The following is a 20831-nucleotide window of genomic DNA, read 5'->3' on the forward strand; positions in this document are numbered from 1 at the left end:
ACAAGAGAGAAGGACTATATTACACACCGAATCAGCTTCACAATGGAATGATGAACACATACCACACACTTACACCGAACTACACACCACACCACACACTCACACCACACATTCACACCACACCACACACTCACACCACACCACATCACACATTCACACCACACACTTACACTCACACCATACCACACACTCACACCACACCACCACACACTCACACCACACCACACCACACACTCACACCACACCACATACTCACACCACACATTCACACCACACCACACACTTACACTACACCACACACTCACACTTACACTCACACCCCAACCTCACACCACACCACACCACAACCTCACACCACACCACACCACACCACAACCTCACACCACACCACAACCTCACACCTAGCTCTGTGTCGGGCTGTCCTTACATCTGCTTGGATCTTTTTTTACAAGCCCGATTTGTGGTGACCAGTCTCTTGTAAACAGGCTTATCTGACAACCAACCATCTGCTCACCCAAATGTATGTCTATCGCTCTTTCTGTTTTGACATTTGTCTGTCATTTATCTGTTAGTTTAATGTAGGCTATATCTGTTGCTCTGCCTGTCAGTCAGACAGTGGCTCTAACATCTGTCTGCCCCTCTGTCTGTGTTCCTCTGTCTGTCTCTGTCCCTCTGTCTATCTGTCTGTGGCTCTAACGTCTGTCTGTCTCTCTGTCTGTCCCTTCACAAGCCCAGCTTGTAGTGGAGGCTGACACCTTTGGTAGCCAGGTGAGAATCCGCGGCAAAGAGACCAACTTCTACCTGTGCATGAACCGCCGCGGCAAGCTGGTGGGAAAGGTGAGACCTGTTCTAGTCTCTCATGTTCTCAAACAATTACAGCATCAGAGACTTATGGCATGAATCACAACAACATTCTGAAAAAGTACTGCTTTGAAGCATTCCTGAGCCTTCCTTTTAGTTTAGATTTAATAAATTCCATGGATTGCTGACCTGCTTCTCTTTTCTCATCCTGTGTGTGTGTGTGTGTGTGTGTGTGTGTGTGTGTGTGTGTGTGTGTGTGTGTGTGTGTGTGTGTGGTCGTTTCTCTGTTCTCTCAGAAGGCCAGTAATAAAAGTGAAGACTGCGTGTTCGTAGAAAAGGTTCTGGAGAACCACTACACCGCACTAATGTCGGCGCGATACGCCGGCTGGTACGTGGGCTTCACCAAGCGGGGGCGCCCTCGCCGCGGCCCCCACACGCTGCCCAACCAGCAGGACGTCCACTTTATGAAACGCTTCCCACCAGGGGAGTACCCCGAAACCACGCCCTTCCGCTTCACAACAGTCAACAAGAGGAGTAAGAGGGTCCGTGCCCCCGGGACCCGCTAGCAGCTAACGCTAACGTCTACCATCCATCTACTGCCTATTACCGCCTGTACCTGCTTATCCACTAACCGCTAATGGGATAACATTGACCCTTCCTCTGGCCTTTAATACATGAAAAGTGGCTAATTAGCGCCATTGGACCCGGCTAACATCAACTGCACCTGTTTCTGAAGCTAATAGATAATGGACCAGTGCTACACAAACACTCCTTACCACCTGACCCCACCTACTGGGACAACATGTACTCTCCTCCAGACCCTGGCTGGTAGGCCTACTAACTGGGCTAGTAGCACAGTACACCCCCTAACTTGACACTTGTCCCTACTACCTGTCACTGCCCCAGGGTTCACTATTTCTGTCCATTGACTGAAGGCCACTAATAATAACTTTATTTGTATAGCGCTTTTCAATACAAGTAACAAAGTGCTTCACATCATAAAATAATCAAATGAAAGTACTAACAAAATAGAACAAGCCTATAGCCCTGCTACTAGCCCGTCGACCTGGCCCACTCCCCTGCAAGTCCCAGAAGCTATGACAAGGCCCCTGAAAGGTAGCTAAACTGACGCCCAGGCTTTCCACCTTATGTAGGCCTCGTTTCCCTCCAACCCCCAAGCTTGAACAGAACGGTGCTATTGCACTGTCCCTTAGCAGTGGCCTGTTAAGCTCTGCTTTAGAACAAACATACGAAAACTGGTCACTTGGTTGGTTTAGCACGCATCTCTGCGTTAAGGTAAACGTGATTGCTCTGAAAAAACAAGAATGACTTCAGTGAGTTTAAACTCCTTAAAATCACTTTGAAGGTTAAAATGTAGCTAAGCTAGCGACACTGCAATAGCCCCAACCTTTCTCCCAGGCTTGGACCAGAGCAGCTATCCAACACTGTCCAGGACTGGATGATCGCCAATGATGGAGCGAAAGACAGCGAGACGAGGGACAGACTGACAGAGAGGGGGACAGACTGGGGGACAGACTGGAGGTCTATGGGACAGTGGCACCATGAGAGAAATGGTGGAGCAACAGGTGGACAAACAGGAAACAGGAAGAGGAACACAGGAAGTCAGGGAAGCGGAGGATCAAGCCACAGAACAGGCCAGAATGGCACCGTGGTGGAATGTATGGACTGCTTTGGATGCACTTCTCTCTGCCTCACTCCCCTGGCAAGGAGAATCTGTGTGAATGAATGTATGTACATTGTGTGAGTGTATGTGTCAGTGTAAGGGCACCAAAGACCATTTGTGAAGCTGTTTGGGGGGAATCTGCCCTTTATAACCTCCCCCAACGACTCACTAAAGGGACTGAAGCTTTAAGAACCAGAATGTACAAACCAAGCTGCACCCAAAATAAACTAACTCTAATGACCACCAAAGACAACTGGAGACCAGCGACATATCAACTCCCCAAGTCCCAACCCCAGGACAGAATTCCCTCTTCTTATAGGACCAGAGGGTGATGACGGGTGCATGGGGGGGAGGGTGCCTTCTCTTCATATTAACGTTGCTATAGAAACGACCCAGGGGATGACGCTCCTGTGCGATACCATGGATACAGAATGCTGCTACCAGGATATTCAGTAAAGCACCAAAGTCTCATACACAAAATATTAAAGGGAACAATTTATGAAAAGTTATATATATATATATATATAAAGACGACAAAAAAAAACAAAATAAGCAATCTTACTATGATTGTCACTATAATTGTTATTATAAAATGATTTAATGTATTTATTTCAGCTCTGTTTGCTGAAGTCTTTCTAAAGTCAGTAAAGGTCACAGAAGCCCGTCTCCTGTGTCGTAGACCCTCTATACACAGGTTAACAACCCTTCAACATCATCATCATAGAACACACAGCTTCCACGAGAGAGAGCGACGGACTCTTTTCCATGACAGGTCACAGTCCTTCATCTCCTTTTCCACAGTTCTTCCCCAGGTTTCCGTTGGTCTGCTATGCTTCCTTTCTTGGAAATTGTGGGTCTTGTACTGTACTTATATCCATGACTACTGATCTTTGTGGAAAATAACTGATAGGGTAGGCTTCTGCAAAGCGGTAGTATCCTATTTGTCATTCTACCTCTCAACCCACTGACATGGGCCTATACACTTGACACCAACCATCCCCCTTAACCACCACACAACCCTCAACCGCCATCCCAACACAAAATTCTACCATGGCATTTCGATATGATTGAGTCACCAGTCACAATAAATCTATACTTGACTTAATCCTCTTGGCCCCATTGGGAGTGTAGGGTGTCCACAATGGCACTCCACCTCACTCTCGTCTGTCAAGCTTTTCATTTGCATCCTGCCAAGAGATCCATGATTTACTACGTTCTTGTAGAGTGGAGCGTCTCCAGTTGCTTTTTGGCCATACCTGCTTTTATAACTAGTCCTCCTTTTCCTTCATCTGCACTGGTCTGTAAAAACAGGACAGGTGGAACTAAGCAATATGGTGGATGTCTAATGGCCAGTTAATTACACCTGTTCTGTTCTTTCATATCTGAGCCAATGAAGGAAAGGAATAAAGGAAAGTGAGCAATCAACTTTGGACTATTGAGATGCAGCCCTTCTCTTACACACTCCCGCACCCCTCTCTGGCGGGAGGTCATTGAAGAAACATCCCTGCCAAGTGACCCAATCACATCGGCAGATACAAACAGCTGACTCAGGGGGGAAAGGGCTGTACCCGAGGAGTCCGAGGAAGGAGCAGCAGAGGAAGGAATCTGAATAGTGGGGGGGTTCTGGAAAGTCGCTGCAGTTCCACTTGGAATGATGGAAATATTCCACAGAGCCATTCCAGACTGGAAGGTGTATGGTAATCATGTCGGGGAAAGAATGCCAAATATGTGCGTGAGAACAGAGCAGTGACCTGAGAGCTGCAGAACTGATGGGCCAAAATCCCACAGACCCAGAGGAAGCACACACACCCATACTCTAAACAGTCTCACACAAATCCAGACGACACCAGTAATTCTACCTCAGTGCTATACTAAACACAGTATCATATCCCACAACAGGAACCCTCTGCTTTTCGCTCACACTCTCCACAAGACTTCCAATAAACAACTTGAATCTACCCATTCAATGGTGAAGGATAACAGCTACCGGTATGGAGCCAGTTTCTACAGTACATATGCTCCCTACCTCTACCCAAAGAGTCTCAGCTACCCCAATCATAAATAGGAGAAGGTATGTGTCCCGAATGGATCCCTAAATTAAATGCACTACTTTTGACCAGGGTGTCATTTGGGACACAGCCAAGCTCTGCAGGTTGTAGTTTGAACTCTGGCATTTGAAACTACAGTACAACCTGGAACAAGATCATTATCCCAGCAACCACTGCAGGTTCCATGTCTATCAAAACTGTACTCCCATCTCCAGTACTGTTGCTATGGGAAACCACATTTGTCAATAAGGAAAATGACACGTTTCCTACAGGGTTCGTTCTCCTGTCCATAAGAGTGGGTAGTGTATTAGAACCAGTTGTAATCGATAAGAGGAGTAACTACATGGTTATGACTATTGTTTCACCATGACGCGCTCAGTGATAAACTGGGGTTAGAGCACCACCTCCTGGCAAAGTTCAGAAGAGCAGACATTCACCATATCTACAATGAAGTTGAAGTGGTCATTAAGGACACTGCCTAACATCTGGGTACACTCACTGATGTAACACACTCTAGTTGGCTCAACGCACCACCACTGCCAAGTACTTTATTCACAATGTCATTTCTTTTAAAAAAAAATCATTTTAATATACACATTTTTTGACAAGACAACTCAGTTTACAGCTAAACTGAGCCCAGAGGATCAGAGAGATGGAAAGGAAATGTGACAATAGAACAGTGAATGACAGAGAGAGAACTACAATGCTTAGTATGATTTTAATAAGAACAAAATGTTGTCAAATAAAATTACAAAATAATAAAAAAAACAGTAAGAATGTAAGAGTCAAAAAGAAAAAACAAAAAAAGGTGTTGCCAGGACGCTGTATCCTCAGCAACCACGGCAACAAGCCCAGTCTCTTCACCGCATTTCCCAAGTCTCCACACACACACACCATACACACGCGCACACAAACACTTGAGTGTGTCCCAAACAAGTGTTCACTCCAGACAGAAGAAGCAAAAGAAGCAGGAGAGATGGAGTGAGAGGGGTCTTTATTCCTCCCTCCCTGCTTTACTCACTCAATCTCTCATCCACCTTCTCTCAGAGCTGAGTTCAAGAGTCTCTCTCTCCCACTCTGCAGCGCCAAGGTCATTCTCTATCCATCCGTGGATGTCTAGGCAGGGTTGGGAACTGAAGAACTAGAGCTTAAGGTAGGACTTCTGAAGGGATTTACTAATGTAAGGAGTAAGATATGTCTAGTCCACTGTTGGTGGGTTACTGTAGATTGGGGAACATAAGCCAGTGATGGAACATGAACGTGCAGATGTGTGTGTGTTTCAGGGGTGTGGTGGGAGAGTCCTTGTCAGAAAACGGGTACTGACAAAAGGATGAGGAAGAAGACGAGTTGAGCACCTCTGCAACACACACTCCATCAGCCAATCAGATATCAGCTCCTCCAGGACTTGCTGCAGTGGATGGCGCCACCTGCAGGACAGAGACAGGTCAGCAACTACAAGCCAGAGTTTCAGCCAGTGTGTGTGTTTTTTACCTGCTATCTGGAGATGTAGGTGTAGGTCCGTGAGGGGGACCGGCCCTCTGACTGGCCATTGGTCGACACATTCAAGAAGTCCCAGATGAGGATGGTGTCGTCATGGGAACTGCTGATGATCTGGAACTCGTCAAACTGCAGCCGGAACACACGTCCCGAGTGCTCCTGAAAACAGACGCATATATTACCATGACAATCACCTCAAACACCTTGACAGAGACACACACACAGAAACTCACCACCAGTGTGCGCAAGCACAAGGTGCTGGCTGGGGCTCGTGGATCCAGAGCAGCTTGCAGATCCCACACCTTGATCTTACTGCAGAGAGAGGAGACAACGTCAGAACAGCAGTGTGTGTTTTTGTTGGAAGAAGACAACGATCAATCAGTAAACTGTTTTACTGTGTGTGTGTGTGTGTGTGTGTGTGTGTCTCACCCGTCATAGGCACCACTGACGATCCTCTTGTTGTCGAAGCGAATGCAGCGGACCAGTTCCTCATGACCCTCCAACACCCGCAAACACGCTCCACACTCAATATCCCATAACCTGGAGCACACACACACACACACATTACAGTTCATCAGGGTTCATACAGTCAAATTCAAGTACTTCTTCCTCACACTAATATTTATTTTCAAGGACCATCCATTTGTAATAGTTGATATTATGCAAATGTTTCTAGTCACCACCAGAATGGGCTTTCAACCTCATTCTTAACAAAACAAACGTTGTACTCATTACTACTTGAAAGTTGTAGTCAATAATACATTGTTTCACTACATACATGACATACAGTCAGTATTGATGATGTAATAGTAGTGATGAGCAGAGTTTTGGGACTCTGGTGAACACACATTTCCTATTCACATTACTCAACCATTCCAGCTTAATGACTGTGTTTATTGGGCCTTTGGGAAGCTACTATTTAATAGCTACGAAAAAGCACCTTGCTTCTGACTGGCAGTTTTAGTGTCTCCGGTCAGGTGGGCTGTGTGAGGGAAAACTGCACGTGACCAGCAGGAGCACGCCTGCTGCTTGGTAAAGCAGAATATCGCGGGCGTCCCGTGAATGAGGTGATCAGCAAAAAAGCTCTGGAGGTTGAAGGGGAAAAAGTCACAATGTTGAACTGGCGACAGCACAAGATACAGCGTTGTGGCTCTCCAGGGCCCCCCCCCCCCTTCACGTGGCTCTCCAGGGCCCCCCCCTCCCCCCTTCACGTGGCTCTCCAGGGCCGATTCACCCATGCTCGTAATGCCAAAGTCCGACGCATTTCTTACACGGTGTGGGTTGGTTGGGTCCAGTGATGTGGTAAAAAGGTGGGTAAACTACACTGAACAAATATATAAAAACATTTAAAAAGTGTTGGTCCATGTTTCATGAGCTGAAATAAAAGATCCTAGACCTTTTCCATGCGCACAAAAGGTAGCATTGAATCTACATTTGCCCAGCATTTTAGCTATCGATGTGACGTTTGGCAGAACCTAATCGATCAGTTCTGTACCTGCCTGGCTGAGTGGCAGTGTGGGTGGAATGAGCGAGCTCGCCTGGAAACCAGAATGCGAAACACGTGAGGTAATAAAACTACATTGTCTGCCTGGAAATTCATTTGCAAGACCAATACATTACGCCGACATATTTAATCATTATCTGTTCAAGAAACAACTTGAGAAAATGTCTGATTTTCAAGGTACTCCAGTACCTTGATTTAAGCACTTCCAAGCACCTTGTGCGAACCCTGTCTCATGACCGACCGACATTTTACTCAGACACCAGTCCCACAGCACCCCGTAAACCTAGTGAAACTAGAAGACACACTCCCCTACCGTATGGTGTTGTCTGAGGAGCCGCTGACCACTAGTCTGTCTCTGTACTGAAGGCAGGCGATGCCTCGCTTGTGTCCGTTTAGAGTGCGCACAAACTCACACGTACTGGTGCTCCACACCTGCAGGGGGCAGCAGAGACACTCCGATATGATGCCCCACATCAATATGAACATGAAACACCAATATCCACTACTGTATAGACATTGAAATACTCAATGTGCACAAACATACACAGAAGCCCCATATTCTATATACCAAGATGGATGTAATCACACCGTTCTCCCACACACCCATCACACCTTAATGGTGCGGTCTCCAGACGCCGACACAATGTATTTGTCGTCGAAGTCGACCACGTTGACGGCGGCTCGGTGCCCCACGAGGACGCGCCGGAGGCTGATGTCGGTGGGCGAGGCCATGTCCCACACGGCGATGGAGCGGTCCTTGGAACACGTCACCATCAGACCGTTGCAGAAGCGCAGGTGGAGCACCGCCTCGTTGTGATGGATCAGAGTGTTCAGTACTTCACCTGACGTCACGTCCCACACCCTGAACGGACGGGGGAGGAGAGAGAGTGTCAAGGGCAAGAGGGATATGATAGGGAGGGGGGGGGGGGGGCTTATTGGTGAAAACAACGCCGAGTCCCAGTCACACACACGGACTAGCCATTAAGAAGGTTTTCATTGAGTTCCACTGCTCACCAGGGGGAGGGGATCAAACACGCACTCAGAACACACACTGCAATCAAGTGCCCGTCAAGCCGCTGCTAAGGAAGTGAAGTCACATTTTCCTTGGATACCTCTAAGGGAGAGTGAAGTAATGAGTGTGTGAAGGTTGAGTGTCCGTATGCAGTAGGCACTGCCATGTGTTGGCACACAGTCTTGCCTCATGTTGAGCATTGTGAAAATGTTACCTAACCATCTTGACGATCACTCAACAGTCCGTCACAATTTTTACACTGTCAAAGATAGACCTACCCTGGAGGGTGGCAACTGTTGACGATTTAATTTAAAAAACGCTCTTCAGGCAATGCCTACAATCAGTGTGTGTTTACAGACAATTGCACAGACTGTATGAAGTGTGGTAGAGACTGGTATTCACAGACGGTGGATAGCACAGTGTAACACACTAGCTATAATACGTGAGGAGGAAGGTTTCAGACATATAGCGAAATCTCAAGGCAGAGTGCAACCAGAAGTCTCTCCATGTTTGGCTCCTCAGAGGGCTGGGCTAGTGTGACAGTTGAAACTAACCGTGACGCAGTGTGTGATCGCGTCCCAAATGGTACGCTATTCCCTACATAGTGCATTACTTTAGACCAGATCCCTATGGGCCCTGGTCAAAAGCAATGCATTTCATAGGGAATACGCTGCCATTTGGGACAGTGACTGAAGACAGATCACAGATGGCTAAAGGAATAAAGCAGAGCGATGTGGAGACGGATGCACACCGACACAGTTGGCTATCGTGACTTTTTAGTCATGTTTCTAGGATGCAAATGTAAGGATTATGTGTATTTCCATGGAGCTGACGGTGAAGAAGTCATATCGCAGTTAGATAGGTGTGGAGGTATCATAAAGGTGTCCCAAAATGCCACTGTATTCCCCATATACAGTAGTGAACTACTTTTGACCAGAAACCTATAGGTCCTGGTCAAAACTAGTGCACTACAGAGTGAATAGGTGCCATTCGGACGAAGCCTAAGCGTGCGTGTATGACGACAACTGGGTCATACCTGACAGTGGAGTCAGAGGAGCCAGTGACAATGACTCTCTCATCATACTGCAGACAGAGCACAGAGCCTGTATGACCTGTCAGGATCTTCAGACACTCCAGAGACTGCTTGTCCCAGATCTACACACACAGAGACACAGAGAGCAGGAGATTTGGGTCAGGGTAAGAATGAGCTGGTCTCAGAGTATTGACCATGCTCCATTTCCCTGCAGTGTGGAGGCATCACTTTGTACTGCAGCTCTGGAGCTGGGCAGGCTAGCCCTTTCCTGGGTACCTCAGTCAGACACAGCCCCCCCCCCCCCCCCTAAAAGAATAAAAAGACAAATCCTCACGCCCCTCCCTTTCTCCCTCCAGGAAAGATGAGTGGAACAATTACTCCTTTCATATTTTAATTCATGTCTGTTCTCAGAGAAAGACAAGCTGCTGTTTCATTTCAAAGGTAATAAATACCATGATGATTCATCCATCTTGTCCTGTCAAAAAGATCGGCACAGTCGCGCGCGCACACACACCTTTATGGAGTTGTCTCTAAGGCCACTGATGATCTTATCGTCGTCGTACTGGAGGCAATAGACTCCTTTACTGTTCTCTGACCGACACTGGATCCTCTGCAGGTTGTGTCTGCCACACCGCCAGTTAGCCTCGATAGTCTACACAGGAAGAGGAGACCAGGGGGGGTTCACAGGGAGTGGGAAGAAGAGAGAAGGGATACACAAGACAACAGGGCAGGTAGAGAAGAGAGAGAAATGAGTGGATATGTGAGCGAGGAAAAACAAGAGATGGAGACTGATGGGGAGAACAACAAGGTGAGAGAGAAAAATATCTATTTTCCATTAAGGTAATCAGCCTTTTCAAGGTCTATAGGTACACAACACACTTCCAAATGGCATTCCCTCTAGAGTACACTACTTTACACCAGAGCCCTATGAAACCAAAAAGGGTTAGGGTTTGTTTGTGGACGGAGCTCCAGTCTTACCTCTATGTCCTGGATGATCTTGGGGTAGAGGGAGTGGTAGTAGGAGTTGGGCGGGACTTCTGTCGTTCGGTTCTTGAACAGATACTTCTCCCTTAGATGACGGACAGAACATTAATCAATGAGAACTCAAATTTCAGAATTCAAAACAAGTGAAATTGTTTGAGTGTGTGCCCGCTCACCACTGGTGCCTCTCTGACAGGCCTTTCCAGAGGGGGTCTGTGCGGACCATGCGTTCTATGAGTTTCTTCCAGAGCATGCCCTCTGAGATCACCCTCTGCCACTCCTTACACACCAGCTCCGCGGAGCACAGAGACTGTGCGTCCAGGAACGACAGGATGTTCTCTGCTATGTGGTCCAGACCCTGGGCTAGAGAGAAATACAGAGAGGGAGAAGGTGCAAGTGTGACTCAGTGTGGGAGAAGATCTGAATGTGTGTGGATGAGTGTGAGAGTTCAGAAGTCAGTGGTGTGTGTTGTAAGCATTCAAATGAGTTTGTTGGAGAATCTTAACGTGTATGTGTGTGTGTTACCTGGCAGTGCTGTGATGAAGTCACGTTGAAGCATGGGTTTGAGGTAGGAGTTGATGTGGCCGTGTTGGTAGTGGCACATATGGGAGATGAGGTGTTCTACAAACTCCACCTGGTCAGTCTCAGACCACTGGTCAAACAGGGCGATGCACTGCTCCTTCTCCTTGTCACAGTTCCCCTCTGACGGACGCTTACGAGAGCCTGTCATTACAGGACCATTACTAAGCTGACAGGGAGAGGACAGAGGGGTTACTGACACACACACGGGATGTAATGACTCCCTGATACGCATCGCTCCCCGATTCAAATGTTTAAAACAAGTGCATTGGTAAGCGGACCCCAAACCAACCCAAATGTAGCATCAGTCGGTCAGAAAATCGATTCAAACTTTAGGAATTGCTGGTTCAAGTCTTTTGTTGTTCCTCGTTTTACATTCTTTCTACTTTCTGAAAATACCTCATCTTTAGTGACAACTGATGCATCCTCTCCTTCAGTGTAGCACTGCATGTAACTGTTGACAGTCAGTTAGCTGTCTTTTTACATGCTAAACAACCCCAGTCAATATCAGTAGCCTAGTCAACCTGAGCACAGCTTCTCACGCTGACCAACGCGAGGTAGACGACCTGCTCCAGATCTTACATCTGCTCCTGACAGTGGGTCGGTAGATGCCTAGTGTCCCCTATGGCTCTTATCTGACAGTGGTAGTGGGGTGGTGCCACGTTTAATGTCACAGTTCTTCAGAAAGGCCATTCTACTGCCAGTGTTCGGCTATGGAGATTGCATGGCAGGAAGCTCGATTCTATACACCTGTCAGTAACAGGTGTGGCTGAAACAGCTGAATCCACAAATTTGAAAAGGGGTGTCCAAATACTTTTGTATAGATAGTGTACATACACCATAGACACAAATCATTGACACACAGAAGTCAGCTCTGACAGATTCAGCTCCGAAAGGGCCAGCTCATGAGCGCCATCTGCAGTAGATTTTCATTTAAAAACGGTTAATGTTTACGCAATAAATACTAATGCATCAAATATAATCGTTCTACAGTTAAACCGAATCATTTCAAACTAAAGCGTATCGTTCCTGTATAGTAGAACATGTCTCTACATACGGATCCAATCGTCTTGAATAGGAAAGATGCACATCCCTAACACACACAAATGCACATTGAGTTCCCTTCCCACTAAAACATAATTTCACATTGTCATAACTTAAGTGTTTTTCAAGGACGATTGATACATTTTATGATTTAATCTCTAAAACACATGACATAGATGACATTCTCATAATCCACCTACACACACCTTGGTGAGAATTGTGGTTTTCTTTGGGGAGAGGTCGTCTACGTGGTTCTGGGACTCCATGACTGACGTGTTCTGTATGGAGAGACGACAACAACATGACTGATGTGTTCCGTATGGAGAGACGACAACAACATGACTGACGTGTTCCGTATGGAGAAACGACAACAACATGACTGACGTGTTCTGTATGGAGAGACGACAACATGACTGATGTGTTCTGTATGGAGAGACGACAACAACATGACTGATGTGTTCTGTATGGAGAAACGACAACATGACTGACGTGTTCCGTATGGAGAAACAACATGACTGACGTGTTCTGTATGGAGAAACGACAACAACATGACTGACGTGTTCCGTATGGAGAAACGACAACAACATGACTGACGTGTTCCGTATGGAGAAACGACAACAACATGACTGACGTGTTCCGTATGGAGAAACGACAACAACATGACTGACGTGTTCCGTATGGAGAAACGACAACAACATGACTGATGTGTTCTGTATGGAGAAACGACAACATGACTGATGTGTTCTGTATGGAGAAACGACAACATGACTGATGTGTTCTGTATGGAGAAACGACAACAACATGACTGATGTGTTCTGTATGGAGAAACGACAACAACATGACTGACGTGTTCCGTATGGAGAAACGACAACAACATGACTGACGTGTTCCGTATGGAGAAACGACAACAACATGACTGACGTGTTCCGTATGGAGAAACGACAACAACATGACTGACGTGTTCCGTATGGAGAAACGACAACAACATGACTGATGTGTTCCGTATGGAGAAACGACAACATGACTGACGTGTTCTGTATGGAGAGACGACAACAACATGACTGATGTGTTCTGTATGGAGAAACGACAACAACATGACTGACGTGTTCTGTATGGAGAGACGACAACAACATGACTGACGTGTTCCGTATGGAGAAACGACAACAACATGACTGACGTGTTCTGTATGGAGAAACGACAACAACATGACTGACGTGTTCTGTATGGAGAAACGACAACAACATGACTGATGTGTTCTGTATGGAGAAACGACAACAACATGACTGATGTGTTCTGTATGGAGAAACGACAACATGACTGATGTGTTCTGTATGGAGAAACGACAACAACATGACTGACGTGTTCCGTATGGAGAAACGACAACAACATGACTGACGTGTTCTGTATGGAGAAACGACAACAACATGACTGATGTGTTCTGTATGGAGAAACGACAACAACATGACTGATGTGTTCTGTATGGAGAAACGACAACATGACTGATGTGTTCTGTATGGAGAAACGACAACAACATGACTGATGTGTTCTGTATGGAGAAACGACAACAACATGACTGATGTGTTCTGTATGGAGAAACGACAACAACATGACTGATGTGTTCTGTATGGAGAAACGACAACAACATGACTGACGTGTTCCGTATGGAGAAACGACAACAACATGACTGCCGTGTTCTGTATGGAGAAACGACAACATGACTGATGTGTTCTGTATGGAGAAACGACAACATGACTGATGTGTTCCGTATGGAGAAACGACAACATGACTGATGTGTTCTGTATGGAGAGACGACAACAACATGACTGATGTGTTCCGTATGGAGAAACGACAACAACATGACTGACGTGTTCCGTATGGAGAAACGACAACAACATGACTGACGTGTTCTGTATGGAGAAACGACAACATGACTGATGTGTTCTGTATGGAGAAACGACAACATGACTGATGTGTTCTGTATGGAGAAACGACAACATGACTGACGTGTTCTGTATGGAGAAACGACAACATGACTGATGTGTTCTGTATGGAGAAACGACAACAACATGACTGACGTGTTCCGTATGGAGAAACGACAACAACATGACTGACGTGTTCTGTATGGAGAAACGACAACATGACTGATGTGTTCTGTATGGAGAAACGACAACATGACTGACGTGTTCCGTATGGAGAAACGACAACATGACTGACGTGTTCTGTATGGAGAAACGACAACATGACTGACGTGTTCTGTATGGAGAAACGACAACATGACTGACGTGTTCTGTATGGAGAAACGACAACATGACTGATGTGTTCTGTATGGAGAAACGACAACATGACTGATGTGTTCTGTATGGAGAAACGACAACATGACTGATGTGTTCTGTATGGAGAAACGACAACATGACTGATGTGTTCTGTATGGAGAAACGACAACATGACTGATGTGTTCTGTATGGAGAGACGACAACATGACTGCCGTGTTCTGTATGGAGAAACGACAACATGACTGCCGTGTTCTGTATGGAGAAACGACAACATGACTGATGTGTTCTGTATGGAGACAACAACATGACTGATGTGTTCTGTATGGAGAAACGACAACAACATGACTGATGTGTTCTGTATGGAGAAACGACAACAACATGACTGATGTGTTCTGTATTGAGAAACGACAACATCACTGCTGTGTTCTGTGTGGAGAGACAACATGACTGCCGTGTTCTGTATTGAGAAACGACAACAACATGACTGCCGTGTTCTGTATGGAGAGACAACATGACTGCCGTGTTCTGTATTGAGAAACGACAACAACATCACTGCTGTGTTCTGTATGGAGAGACAACATGACTGCCGTGTTCTGTATGGAGAAACGACAACATCACTGCTGTGTTCTGTATGGAGAGACAACATGACTGCCGTGTTCTGTATGGAGAAACGACAACATGACTGACGTGTTCTGTATGGAGAGACAACATGACTGCCGTGTTCTGTATGGAGAGACAACATGACTGCCGTGTTCTGTATGGAGAAACGACAACAACATGACTGCCGTGTTCTGTATGGAGAAACGACAACATGACTGCCGTGTTCTGTATGGAGAAACGACAACATGACTGCCGTGTTCTGTATGGAGAAACGACAACATGACTGATGTGTTCTGTATGGAGAAACAACATGACTGCCGTGTTCTGTATGGAAAGACAACATGACTGCCGTGTTCTGTATGGAGAAACGACAACATGACTGCCGTGTTCTGTATGGAGAAACGACAACATGACTGATGTGTTCTGTATGGAGAAACGACAACAACATGACTGCCGTGTTCTGTATGGAGAAACGACAACATGACTGCCGTGTTCTGTATGGAGAAACGACAACATGACTGCCGTGTTCTGTATGGAGAAACGACAACATGACTGACGTGTTCTGTATGGAGAAACGACAACAACATGACTGATGTGTTCTGTATGGAGAAACGACAACATGACTGATGTGTTCTGTATGGAGAAACGACAACATGACTGATGTGTTCTGTATGGAGAAACGACAACATGACTGATGTGTTCTGTATGGAGAAACGACAACATGACTGATGTGTTCTGTATGGAGAAACGACAACATGACTGATGTGTTCTGTATGGAGAAACGACAACAACATGACTGATGTGTTCTGTATGGAGAAACGACAACATGACTGCCGTGTTCTGTATGGAGAAACGACAGCACAGGTTTATAATATGTCCGTGTCCCTTACACACACTTCATCTGAACCAGTGAGACTATTGAGAGCCCTGTCCAGGTGTGTATGGATGTCAATAGAAGACAACCATACAAGGTATTTCTTTCAGAGGATAGACGTGCTACCTCATCTGCAAAAATCTAACTCCTATTGCACTGTATCGCTTTAGACTCGTGGTCACCAACCTTTGAGTCAAGATATAAGATTATTTTTTACATTAAGAAAAAGGATGTACAAAAAGTAATGCCTTTTGCAATATTAACCAATTAAAAACAGTTCTGTAGCAATGAGGTTTGTGCATTAAGCCACAGGCCCAATACATTATCACTGCTTGAATGGCCCTACCAATGTTGTTTTTCTTCTCAGAACATTTTGAAATGTAAAATGTAAAAAGTTAAATAGATAATTTGCTGTGTTACTTGAGGCACAGCTAAGGGAGCATAATAATTCACTTTCTTTTTTTTACTGGACTGATGACCTGCATCTGATGATCAGTCTGAGGGGAGGGAGGGAGCAGTGGTTAGGCAGCCTCTCACCCGAGTCACTGTCCCTCCGCTGAGAAAAGGGGATACAGTCGTCCAGCTGATGGCGAAACTCAAGTTGCACTGCATTATTTCTGTCTCATGCACCAGTTCATGTTACTCCTACGATCAGAAAAATGTAAATATTCCTCGATATTAAAAAAAGCCAAGGCGCTAATATTAACAATGCAAACTTATGGGAACACTTTGCTTTACTCATTACAGCTGCAGTGCTGGTTGTAGGGTGAGTGGAAGTAAGGAGAACAACGCCTTTTATAAGCTATAAAATGCATGAACAGTCTTAACAGTGCTGAAATAACTTAAATGTGACCTTGCTCAAAAACAGCAGCTCTTTTCTGTATTCATTGAGTCTCTCTAGCCATCGTTTAAAAAAAATTGGAAATCTCACAGTATCAACTTTGCTCTGTGTTCCAGGCTTCTTTTTACAGTCTACGGCTCCAGGAAACTGTTCAGACGTGGTGATCCGAGCTATCTGATTGGCCAGTGGTAGGCCTATAAGGGCACTTGATTTATGCTCTGGGCCTGCTGGGTAGGGGAGTTCTACCTTCAGATACATTAAATGGCTAAACATGGGAACACTTGGCATTCCCGGCACTAGGACTGCTAACTCAACAAAAAATAATATTTGGTGATCAACTAGGAACGCCTTGGACATCGACCAGTTGATCAACCGGTTGGTGACCACTGTTTTAAACCAATAGTAACAGGACAGACAGGTACACAGACAGGGTCAGGGGTGATGCAGACACTAGCAGTTCAGCACAAAGCAGACAGACCGGTGGTGTAGAGAGAGCAGCCTAGGCCATAGGGGCAGGCAGCAAGTGACACCCAGGCAAGCATACCACGGAGCCTCACTACGCCTAACAGGCAGGGTGGGCACCCCCAGTCATACACACCTCCAGGCAACCTCACACTGCTCCCCAGGCAACATGCTCTGTTAGCCTATCCTTATTGTCCCCACAGCCAACTCCGCAATTCTGATTCAGATTAACTGAACAATTTTTACCAGGTGAACCTGTGCAATAACCACAGAATTTGGCTTATTTTTTTTGGTTTATAAAAAATAAAAACATGCAAAGCTTCCTCTTTACAGTTGTGAGGGAGGGAGAGACGTATCCTAGCTACCGGAAGCTTAACTTTCACTTCGATCAGTACTTGCTAGGTTTGGCCAGGCTTGATAGAAGCATGTTCCTGTGATTCATGTATTAGCCTATTACGCTCACAGTGGTTTATCATCAATGTTCAGTTTATGGAGTAACGTTAACAATCTTTTGGAAGCTGGCCTGGCTCTACCTTGGAGCAGAAGATGCCAGAGAGGTGCCTGAGAGAAGAGCAGATTTGGGGGGAGGGAGAGGCGGGAAGGCAAAAGGGCCATGGGAGGATGCAGGACACAGTACATGGTGGTGTGGTGTTAGGGGGTGAAGAGGAGGGAGGCGAGAGTGGGGCAGCAGGTAGGTCGGTCAGAATTAGGAGAGAGTAGCAGAACCTGGTTGTGAGCCCGGGTAGAGGGGATGCTCTGCAGGCACCTGAGTGCACACAAACTCTCTGCCACCGAGGAGCAGCCCAGCCAGAGAGAGCGAGGCACAGAGCTCTGTGAGAGAGAGGAGAGAGGAATGAAAGAAGAGAAAACAGGAATGAGACAGGGAGGGAGAGAATGGGTGATGAGGAGAGAGAGGAAAATATATGAGGGAACAAGGGAGATGAAGAGGAGGAAAGGAGATGAGGTTTAGAGGATAGATAAGAGCGCAGCAGAAGGAAGAGGATCAGAGACAGAGGGAAAGAATACGTAGATTAAAAAAAAGAAGTGGGAGAAATGGAGTGAAGACAATGATGACCAAACAGAATAGGAGAGGAAAGAATAGATTGGTGTTGAGGAGAGATATGTGTAACCAAACAAGTGTTTGAGGATGAGGAGAAGAGAAGGGAGGAGGAGTTGGGGGTAGTGAGGGGAAAAACCAGTATTAGAACTACAAGCACATTTGCACAGTGAGCGCAAAAACACACACACACTTTCAAACACAAGGCATAGTTAGACATACAAAAGCATTATTAGATATGAAGTGGGTGGGGATAGGAAGAGGAGTGGGAGGGGCAACAGGCATGTTGGTCAATTTTCTGCCCTCTGATTTTTGTTAATGCCCTGCCCTCTGCTCTGACATCCTCACACTATGGAAGTGGTTAGTGATTTACATAGGGACAAAATGCAGACACACACAGAAAACAATCTAGAACAAACCCAACATGAGTGAGTGTACATTGCCAAACAATTCAGTGAAAGTAGGCCATATAATATGCCCTAGGTTGGGGAAAGGCTACACCTGGGTAGGCCGGAGGGTAAATAGATCAGGAACATGGAACATGTCCTAGCTCAAGTTCAATGTAGTTTACTTGCAGGGCTAATTTTACAGTAGTTGTGTTTTAGAGAGGGGTGTGACATTTACCTAAATAGGAAAATGGAAAACTCAAGTCCTGACAGATTCACAAGTTAGTTACAGGTGAATCACTTAAGAGAGTATTACTCATTTCTGATTCAGCATGAAAGTAATTCCATCCTTGCTGTGGTGTGAGGAGACAGTCTTGTTCTGTGGAATTTCACTTTCTCTGCTGGCTGAGAAACAACCAAATCAGTTACTTTTGATCAGACCCTTTTACTGTAAATATCAGGCTTACGCAAGACATTTCAGTTGTACAACTGACTAGGTATCCCTCTTACTGTACTATAAACTCTGTTTACAGCTTCTAGCTAGCTCTCACATTGCCTGTCAAGACGGTGATTAGCTGACGTCCTCTAGCAAAAATGATGTAAGACCAACCACTAACAAACTAGAACTCTGGGCCAACAGCTATAACCCCCCGAAATATGATGTGTCTTTTGGGCGGATCATGTGTCTAGTTCAGCTAACTAGCTAAGCAGCTACCAATGAATACTGCGAACTAACGTTAGCTACCTTGGTAAATTGAACGATGACAAGATGAAAAACCAAACAACATCAATAGCTAGCTAACTTAGACAGCTGGTATTTATGTAGCTGTCAAAATGAAGCTACTGAGTGTCAAGTAAATTGAAATGATTAATGAATCACAACACAACTACTAGCTACGTTAGTAATGGAGTTAACCATTTAAATACCTCTTTCTAACTAGTTAATGTTGATGCCCACTTCCTTCTACGCAGCTTTATAAACACGCACACTAGCTACAATAGCATATCGACATTGAAGAGGGTGGGGGCAACACGCGTCATTCTGTTTATATGATGATCGTAATATACATGTTTATAGCTAGTCATGTATGTTGTGTCCATAGCTAACAGGCTAACTAGTTAGCTAACTAACTATGGCACACTGGGCCGTGTGGCGCAGCGTCACTGCAGTGAAACGCTACCCCGAAAATCTTGGCTTTCTTCAGCGGACGACTTTCAGTAACCTTTCGACTTGTTTTTTTTATTTTTTTATACATGTTACTGGTTCAAATTATCCACTGGAAAGGGAATGGACTGTCCTGTCACTTTAAAATATAGTTAGGTGTCGACGACCTAGTCAATCGCTGGACCAGGATACTCAAGGAAAAACATTGCTCTTTCAGGCCCTCCCTCATCTTTCCTCCAGCTCTCCTGACCGTCGGTTCGAATTGGTACCCCGCCAGCCTTCGATTCAAGGCTCCACGGTTCCTTTTCGAGCCCAATAGCAACCCCGGGGACCTAATCTCACCAACGCTTACCATTAATTCCAACGTGTTGTCCTCCATCTCCGGCTCCATGTTGTTGTTCCCCCCGAATCCCGGCTGTGAAAATAGAAACCCAACCCTGCGTCGGCGGCCTGCAAATGCAGAGACGTCATTAACTTCCTAAACTACAGCTTGGCAGGGCGGTTTAGTGGGGGATGGTGCACTCCCTTCAGAATCACACACTCTGATTGGCCGAGCTAAGCTAAAGAGGCGTGCATTAGCCCCATAATGATTGGTTTGTCGTGCTATCACGGCTTTCCCTAGTCTGCGTTCAGTACGTTTTGACGTTCAATTGATATGTACTGAACAACCAGTTGAAAAACGGGGATGGGTTGGTTGTGGATTGGGGAACGCTGTCAGCATGGCTACTGCCCTTTAAATACAGCACTCATTGCTTCAAACCACACCTAGCATCACTGAGGTATAATGAGAAGATTTGATTATGCTGAGCCGCGGGGCACCTGGCGAAAGCGGAGGGAGGCGCACCATTCTCAAATCGAACTATAATCTGCACCGCTCGATCATTTTGTCAAGGCAGCATTAACCCTTTTGCATGGGAAACGCAGAATCTTAGTCATTACTACATGTGCTTAATTACGTCACTTCTGTTTTGAGCAGACTTCGCCGTAGGC

At 45.8% G+C, this 20831-nt stretch overlaps 2 protein-coding genes across 7 annotated transcripts in view; one reads left to right on the top strand and one right to left on the bottom strand.

The window, feature by feature from the left end:
* The window catches only part of LOC110504898 (fibroblast growth factor 18-like), a 48501-nt gene extending 44842 nt beyond the window's left edge, over positions 1-3659 (top strand). The window contains exons 4-5 of the mRNA XM_036970494.1: positions 731-837; positions 1098-3659. Coding sequence (XP_036826389.1) covers positions 731-837; positions 1098-1367 — 377 coding nt within the window. The 3' untranslated portion in view covers positions 1368-3659. The remainder of the gene's footprint in view (positions 1-730; positions 838-1097) is intronic.
* A 1396-nt stretch (positions 3660-5055) lies between these two features.
* LOC110504897 (F-box/WD repeat-containing protein 11) lies at positions 5056-20552 on the bottom strand. 6 transcript variants are annotated; one of them, XM_021583763.2, is made up of 14 exons: positions 20194-20547; positions 17960-18064; positions 12390-12461; positions 11086-11308; positions 10737-10923; positions 10558-10648; positions 10094-10231; positions 9583-9701; positions 8147-8396; positions 7848-7966; positions 6460-6570; positions 6264-6342; positions 6025-6189; positions 5056-5960 (listed from the first exon to the last, which is right to left on the bottom strand). In XM_021583763.2, exons 1-13 carry the CDS (start codon positions 20230-20232, stop codon positions 6028-6030), a joined length of 1695 nt encoding a protein of 564 aa, XP_021439438.2. In that variant the 5' UTR covers positions 20233-20547; the 3' UTR covers positions 5056-5960; positions 6025-6027. The 6 variants fall into 6 exon arrangements, 3 of the variants coding, with proteins under 3 accessions (XP_021439438.2, XP_021439440.2, XP_021439441.1); XR_002470655.2 differs by having other exon boundaries at positions 6025-6342; positions 20194-20552; XM_021583765.2 differs by lacking the exon at positions 17960-18064 and having other exon boundaries at positions 20194-20542.
* Between the last annotated feature and the right edge of the window lie 279 nt (positions 20553-20831).

Source organism: Oncorhynchus mykiss, chromosome 31 (genome assembly GCF_013265735.2).
Source record: "Oncorhynchus mykiss isolate Arlee chromosome 31, USDA_OmykA_1.1, whole genome shotgun sequence".
Lineage (NCBI taxonomy): Eukaryota > Metazoa > Chordata > Actinopteri > Salmoniformes > Salmonidae > Oncorhynchus > Oncorhynchus mykiss.

Excerpts from the sequence above, each read along its gene's own strand:
- LOC110504897 (XM_021583763.2), bottom strand. The coding sequence starts at position 20,232 with ATGGAGCCGGAGATGGAGGACAACACGTTGGAATTAATG. Across the intron at positions 11,309-12,389 it reads AAACCACAATTCTCACCAAG|CTTAGTAATGGTCCTGTAAT; the intron begins GTGTGTGTAGGT and ends TCTCCCTGTCAG. Across the intron at positions 10,232-10,557 it reads AGATCATCCAGGACATAGAG|ACTATCGAGGCTAACTGGCG; the intron begins GTAAGACTGGAG and ends CTTCCTGTGTAG.